Here is a 7,412-nt window from a genome sequence, read left to right as displayed (position 1 = left end):
CCACANTCTACGGCCGCAGCCACGGGACTCGGCGGCACGGCGTTTGGGCCCAAGCTTGCTGCCGCCGCCGCTGTGCCCGGGGGGGGCATCGCGGCGGCGGCGGCGGCACGCTGCGACGCCCCCGTGCCGCCGAGCTGCGGCCGTAGCTTCCTGCCAGAAGCCCACGGCCACAGCCACGAGACTCGGCGGCACGGCGTTTCGGTCCACGGCTTGCTGCCGCCGCCGTCGCAGGGCTGCTGCCTGCGGCGGCGGCGGCACGGCGTTTGGGTTCACGGCTTGCTTCCGCCGCCGCCGCCGCAAGGGTGCTGCCTGCGGCGGCGGCGGTAGCGCACGTGGCAACCCCCCGCGCTTCCTTGCCTCCCATCCACCGGACCCCGTCCTGCGCTTCACTTTGTTTCGGGAGGGGCTGCTCACTGCTCATTGCTCATTGCTCATCGCACACTGCTCAACGCTCATTGCCCTATATCCCACCCAGCCGCAGGACTCCACCGCCGCCCGCGCCCCGCCCCATCTGGCCGCTTGCGCGCCCCATCCCCCCTCGATGGGGCCCGCCCACACCGGGGCCTCCCCCCTCCCGCCCACTGCTTTCTCAACGGCCCCGAGCCGGGGCTGCCCTCATTGCATACATAGTGCGCCTTCCCCTGCTTTTCTAGTGACCTAGCGTTCCGCACTGCCGTTTGGCCAGCCCATGCTCCCGTACCGTCCCGTACCAGCCATGCCACTTTGCCAGTCATACACACGTTTCGATGCGTGCCCTGTCAGCTGCTTGCGTTGCATGTCGCCTTGCTCCACCCCTGTTTTATTGCTTTCTCTGCTTTCGCCCGGTTCCCGTCCCGTTTTGGCGGGGAGTCTATGTTGCAAGCTAGTTCTTGCTTTACCAGACTTTAAGCCCACACAAGTCAAGTCAAGTCCGAGAGGGCACAGGTTCGATTCCTCCCATGTCGAAACTTTGTGAGGACAAACGCGGCATAGCTGACCGGCTCAGCGCCAATCCAAGCCAATTCCTTCGGGAACGCCTAATAGAATCGCCAAGGCTTCGGCACAGGCCTCCCCGGGACCCATTCACTACTAGTGGGGGGTACTGCACTTGGCGCGTCGGGCAGATCAAATAATGGTCTAAAGCTAGACGTTAAAACCGGGAAGTTAAGCCTGTGGAGGCTCTTCCCCACCTTTACCTTTACCTGCTCCACCCCTGTTTTATTGCTTTCTCTGCTTTCGCCCGGTTCCCGTCCCGTTTCGGCGGGGAGTCTATGTTGCAAGCTAGTTCTTGCTTTACCAGACTTTAAGCCCACACAAGCACAAGCAAGCACAGCCTTGGCATAAACAGGTACCACCGGTGCGGCACCACTTGTTGGATCAGGGATGTTTTCCCAAGCCACGTCGAATGTAAACAGAAGCACAGCAGCAAAAAGCAAGTTCAGGGAAGCAAAAAAGGAGTGCAGAATGGCACGCATCAAGGGTTCACACTTGAGTAACACGTGTGTGAAGGTGCGGGGGGATCTGCCCACCACCATCGAGAACATGAACCCCCCACCAGCCAAATGGGAAAACGAGCAAACAAAAGAAAGAAGCGAAAGAGTGCAGCTCGCATAGTCGACTTTACTCCAGCCCTCCCTGCTGGCCAGGAACCCGAGGAGTGTCACAGCCAGGGCTGCAAGCAGTACAGTGACCACCATCTGCAGCACGGCAGCGCCATGCTTCATTATACAGACCAATGCTTTGCGGGCGTGCAGCTTCAGAAGCCTCACCGTTGACTGGATTTCTTGAATCAACCTGTCTCGTGTGTTGTTGCAAGCATCTAGGAAGCATCGTTGAGTAGAAGGATCGCCTGTTTTGACTTGCTCCTCGACATCTTGCTTGTTTTGTGGATCAGCTTGGAGTGCATCATGCAAATCTGTACCGCTGAGCTTGTCGCCAGTGAAGGGATGCAGGCTGTTGGTGTAGCACAGCTCGATCCAGGAGTAAAATAGGATGTTGACCCAGGGGCCCATTTTCACGTAGTTGTCTGCAAAGGCGTTCAGCTCTTTAGCGAATTGCCTGCTGCTGAATGGGCAGCAGCAGCAGTAGCTACTGCCTATAGGACGTAACCCGAACCTGCTTTGAATTCATGCAGGCTCATGTGCCAAGCAATGCTTGCCGTTTGTGGGTCTAGCAGCTGTGCATGCACCCTTGGCTGCCTGCGACTCACCATCACCCTGCGCAGCTATCTGAGCCCCAGATACAGCAGCATTTTCCGGCAGCGGGGGCGCCACATTGCCTGCAGCAGTGGCAGCACCGATCACAGCAGCCCTTAGTGGCAGCAGCAGCAGCAGCAGCAGCAGCAGCAGCTGGGGCGGCCAGCGAAGTGCTCACTTTGCGGCTGCGGGTGTAATAGCTGTGCGGCTGCCACCCGTGGCTGCCTGCAACTCACCGTTATCCTGCGCTGCTTCAATCTCAGCCTCAGGTGCAGCATCGACTGCCTCTGCCCCGGGAAGCACACCACCTGCAGCAGTGGCAGCACCGATCACAACAGCCCTTAGTGGCAGCAGCAGCAGCAGCAGCAGCTGCTGGAGCGGCCAGCTAAGCGCTCATTTTGCGGCTGCGGGTGCAACAGCTCTGTGGCTGGCACCCGAGGCTGCCTGCAACTCACTGTTACCCTGTGCAGCTATTTGAGCCCCAGGTGCAGCAGCATTTGCCCCGTCCGCGGGGGCCGCCACATTGCCTGCAGCAGGGGCAGATGCGATCGCAGCAGCCGTATTCGCAGCAGCGCTGCTGTACGGCTGTGGTGTTAGCGGCGGTATGCATGGCTGCCTGCAACTCACAGTCAGCGCTAGCGTGTGTCAGTTGAGTCGCGGGAACACTCCCGTCCAAGGCAGCTGCTGGGGTGGTCGACCGTGACATCACTTTCAGTTCCCATTCCTCCAACTCATTGAGCTTCATGCCCTCATCTGCAGGGTCCAAATATATCCTACCCCTTTCCAGATCCAGAGTCATAGGTGTACCTGCAGGCTATCGACAAGAATAGACAGACAGACGGAAGGAAGGTAGGGTGTCGGCATGCTGCGGCGCAGCGGCCACCGGTGGCGGTCGAGACGGGCAAGCTCGTGAGTGCAGCCTGAACCCCAAAGACCCCTGGTGAATCCCGCCCCCCTTCGAAAAGAACACATCGGGGGTTGAAGTTGCCAGACAGAAATAGGCGACCAAGATGGGCAGGGGCGGTGGGGCGGGGGCAGGGTGGTGGAGGGGGAGGGTTCGTGAACCCAACACGTGCACCGACCAGACGGGGGAGATGTCGCCGTTTCCTGTACCCGCATCGCCTACCTCGCCTACTAGATAGATTCCCTTCTATGGAGACAACGAGGTCTGGAACTCCAACTCGCACCCCGAGAGAGGAAGGGCGCCAGGGCTGCAGTACCCCGCCACAAGCAGTCTAGAGTTGATTTCCGCGCAGTATCAAGACGAGGAAGCGAATGTAGCGGCAGAGATCGTCGATTAGCTTCCGCGTGAGATGGCTGCTGTGGCGATGGCGCAGGGCGCATGCAAGGCGGTATTTGCATGGCGGCAAATGGCCTTATGACGGCTTTCTTTCTAGTGTGTCTGATGGTGTCATGCTGAAAAACACTTGCGAGATAAATCATGATTACAATAGAGGCAACCTATAAGTAAAAGTACTTGCTACGTGTCCCCTCGCGCTGCTGCTGCCTCCGAGGCCCTGCAGGCCCATTGCACGTGGGCCATTTACTGCTTTTCCAATGAGGAAGATTCCCATGATGCTCTTCCACCTACGGGCTGCATAGAGCTTTCCGCTGGCGAGCAGTTCCGCCCCAACAGCCTGCTGGAGCCGCCAGTAAAACCCTTCCTGCGAGAGCACCTGCGGCCCGAGGTGTTCAGCCGCCTGGTGCGGCGGCGACAGCAGCAGGAAGAGCAGCAAGCGGCGGCGGCAGCAGCGGAGGCAGCGGCAGCAGAAGGGCCGGCAGGAGCGGCGGCGCCAGCGGCAGGGGCGGCAGCCTCCCGCCAGTGGTGGCAGTGGGCCTCTGCGTGAGTCTCTGTGATTGCATGCGTCTGTAACATTCCGTGCTTGAGGTGGCACTGTCAGTATGTGCAGACGCAGGGGGCGGGAGGTGAGCTGGCACCCGCCACGCCACGTCACAGGGGCCGCGGCCAGGACGGGACGAATGCGGGCTTTCGATCGGTCGCATCGCTGTCTCTGTTACCTCCTTCCCAGTGTGGGCCGGCTCGAAACGGCGCTGGGTGCCTCAATACCCTCGTTCCCCTGCGGCTGCACCAAAAGGCGCTTGCAATGGTGTCAAGCAGCCCGGCGCGGCTGGGCATCAAGGCAGGAGAAATGCTGACGGGCGCGGGAGGGTGGTCTTACCAACAAATCGTGGAGCGCCTCTCCCCGGCAGTCTCCAAGTTCGCGGTGAGGCTGTAGGGCAGGGTGGGCATGCCGGCTATTGGGGAGAACCGCCCGCAGGCTACACATTGGATGGTGCATGCCGCCGCCCGCCGCTGCCGCCCAGCCGCCTGCCCAGCTCGCTGCCCCTGGCCCCATCCTGGCGCCTGCAGCCCGTGGTGGCCGACCGCGGCGCCGGCTCGTATGTGTGGAGCACCGACGGGCGCAAGCACCTGGACTTTGCGTGCGGGATTGGGGTGCTGAGCACGGGGCACTGCCACCCGCGGGTGGTCAAGGCGATCCAGGAGCAGGCTGCCCAGATCATCATGGCCCAGCAAAACATCTTCCCAGCAAGCAGGCCCATGGTGGGTATGCCTTGGTCAACCCAGCTGGCGCAGGGAGGCTTGGCAGCGCCGCTCTAGCCGGGTGTATAACATACAGGCCCTGCAGCAGGCTCCAGGGCAAGCGTGCCGACGTGGTGCTGGCGCTGGCGCCGGGGCTGACCCAGGCCCTGCCGCCGCCCGCCTGCGGCCGCAGGTGGACCTGCTGCAGCGCCTGGACCGCATCATGCCTCCCCAGCTGACCTCCCACTTCTTTTGCAACTCGGGGGCAGGTGGGGCTAAGCGTGTGTGCGGTGTGTGTGTGTGTGTGTGTGTGTGTGTGTGTGCCATGCCGCGCATTCTGTGCCGCCCCGCCCTCGCATGCCAGCCGCTCTGCTGCGCGCCATCGCTCCCTACCCCTCCGTGCCTAGCGTTTGAGCTCCCTCCCGCTCTCTCTCTCGCAGAGGCGGTCGAGAATGCCATGAAGATAGCGCGCAACTACACGGGGAAGCAGAACATCATCGCCTTTGACGTGAGCCCGCTGCAGCTGCGCAGTAACTTGGAGATTTTACAGTTCTTTATTCTTTTTTGGCGGCCATGCACCGGCTGCAGCTGCAATGTGGCCTCGCCCCTTCGTAGCTGCCCCTGCTGGCGCCTGGGTTGCCGCGCCTGCCTACACCTGCCGTGGCGGCGACCCCCGGGGGCTTACACAGCTGGCCCGCTGCCTGGCTGCCTGGCTGGCCGGCTGTGGCTAACCAGCTCCTGCAACCCCGCTGCCTGCCTGCCCACCTGCCCGCCTGCCTGCCTCCCGACAGGGCGCCTACCACGGCCGCACCTATGGCGCCATGTCCCTGACCACCAGCAAGACTGTGTACCGCCAGACCTTTGGCCCCTTCCCCAGCGGTACGTCGGCCCCATGCCCTGACGCCGCACCACCCCTGCTGCCCGCCTCCCTGTGGGCACGCCCCTCCTGGCGCCGCCGTGTGCTGCCCTGCCCCCGCACGCACCACCACGCACCACCACCACACCACCACCAAGCAAGCAAGCATACGCTCACCTGCCGCCTGCCTGCAGGCGTGGTCACCGCGCCCTACCCGTACTGCCTGCACTGCAAGACGCGGCAGGCGGTGGGGGGGCTGGGGTACGACGTGGCCCCCAACCAGCCGCCCCTGGGCAAGCCCTACGCGCAGCGGCAGTGCTGCGGCGGGCCGCTGGAGTCGCTGGAGTGGATGCTCAAGACGCACTCGGCGCCCTCGGTGCGGCGGCGCCGCCGCCGCGGCCGCGCATGTCGCTGCTGCTGGGCCGCGGGGCGGGCTGTGGGGCAGCGCAGCAGGCCATGATGGCACTGAAGCGTGCTCTTGCCAGCGCGCCCTTCAGCCAACGCAGCACCACCAGCACCCACCCCCTGCCATGCCTGCCATTCGCCCCTCCTCCTCTCACGGTCCCTGGCCCTGCTCGCTGTGCGCCAAGCTCCCTTCATCCCCTTCCCTGGCTGCTGAAAACAAAATCATGCTGCCGCAGGAGACTGCCGCCATCATCCTGGAGCCTATCCTGGGGGAGGGCGGCTTCCTGACGCCGCCGCCGGGCTTCCTGGGCGCGCTGCGCGCGCTGTGCGACAAGCACGGCATGCTGCTCATATTCGACGAGGTGAGGTGGCGGGGCGGTGGTGGTACTGTTGGTGGTACTGCTTCATGGTACTGGCGGTGATACTGCTCGTGGCAGTGGTGCATCGGCAAAGCGGGGAGGCAGCATCGGCCCAGGGCGGTGCTGGTGCAGCAGCAGGTGCAATGGCACGCCTTGAGAAAGGTCTTTGGGCGCCCCGTTCTGAGGAGCTGAGACTTCACTGGCTTCTCCCTGCTGCTCTGCGGTGGCGCAGGTGCAGTGCGGCGTGGGGCGCACCGGCAAGTGGTGGGGCCACCAGCATCTGACCGACGTGCAGGCAAGCCGCTGCTGCCTGAGGCGCCGATGCCTGCCTGCCTAGCCTCCTGCGCTACCCGAGCCTTGCCGGCCCGACGCCGCCGCGACGTTCAACACTGCCCATCGCACCTGCACGTGCACTTGCTTTCGCTGCGCGGCCGGGTGCCTCACGCCTCACCCCCACCTGCACCCGCACCTGCACCCTAACCCCTAATGCCGCCCATTGCACCTGCACCCGCTGCCCGCGCCTGCAGCCCGACGTGCTCCTGTTTGCCAAGGGCATCGCTAGCGGCGTGCCGTTTGCAGGCGTGTCTGCCAAGCCGCAGCTGTACGATAAGATGAGCGCGGGCATGATGGTGAGAGTGCAGGGGGCGTGGCTAGGCATTGGCAGGTGGCCGGACGGGGACGTAGGCAGGGGTAGAAGGGTACGGGCCAGGCGGGGTGAGGCAGGGACGAGGCTGGGGCGCGTGCGGGCGCCAGCCGTCGACGGGCTGTGCAGCACACAACCTTGCGTTCCGTCTTGTTGTTGTTCGTCACCGCAGGGCGGCACCTATGGCGGCAGCGCCATCGGCTGCGCCGCGGCGGCCGCCACCATCGATGTGGTCACCGAGGAGGGCCTGCTGCAGAACGCCGCAGAACGCGGGCAGCAGCTGGCGGCGGGGCTCCTGAAGCTGGGCGAGGTGCGGGGGCTGCAGCGCGGGGTCTGTGGAGGGGAGCGGGGCTGTGTAGGGCAGCGGGGACACGAGTCCAGCAGGCAGCCAGGAGATCCATGTTCCCCGCCCACCCCTGCTGCACTGCCAGAT

General features: G+C 63.8%; 1 protein-coding gene across 1 annotated transcript in view; it reads left to right on the top strand.

Moving 5' to 3' along the window:
* Positions 1 to 4,545: 4,545 nt before the first annotated feature.
* CHLNCDRAFT_8428 (hypothetical protein) overlaps positions 4,546 to 7,412 on the top strand; it is a gene marked incomplete at both ends in the record, with an annotated part of 3,397 nt that continues 530 nt past the window's right edge. Inside the window, 10 exons of the mRNA XM_005846647.1 lie at positions 4,546 to 4,737; positions 4,910 to 4,985; positions 5,157 to 5,224; positions 5,508 to 5,595; positions 5,767 to 5,819; positions 5,883 to 5,948; positions 6,214 to 6,339; positions 6,569 to 6,625; positions 6,864 to 6,965; positions 7,152 to 7,289. Of these exons, the coding sequence (XP_005846709.1) occupies positions 4,546 to 4,737; positions 4,910 to 4,985; positions 5,157 to 5,224; positions 5,508 to 5,595; positions 5,767 to 5,819; positions 5,883 to 5,948; positions 6,214 to 6,339; positions 6,569 to 6,625; positions 6,864 to 6,965; positions 7,152 to 7,289 (966 nt within the window). The remainder of the gene's footprint in view (positions 4,738 to 4,909; positions 4,986 to 5,156; positions 5,225 to 5,507; positions 5,596 to 5,766; positions 5,820 to 5,882; positions 5,949 to 6,213; positions 6,340 to 6,568; positions 6,626 to 6,863; positions 6,966 to 7,151; positions 7,290 to 7,412) is intronic.

Source organism: Chlorella variabilis, assembly GCF_000147415.1.
Source record: "Chlorella variabilis unplaced genomic scaffold CHLNCscaffold_13, whole genome shotgun sequence".
Lineage (NCBI taxonomy): Eukaryota > Viridiplantae > Chlorophyta > Trebouxiophyceae > Chlorellales > Chlorellaceae > Chlorella > Chlorella variabilis.
This window is presented reverse-complemented; position numbering and strand designations above follow the sequence as displayed.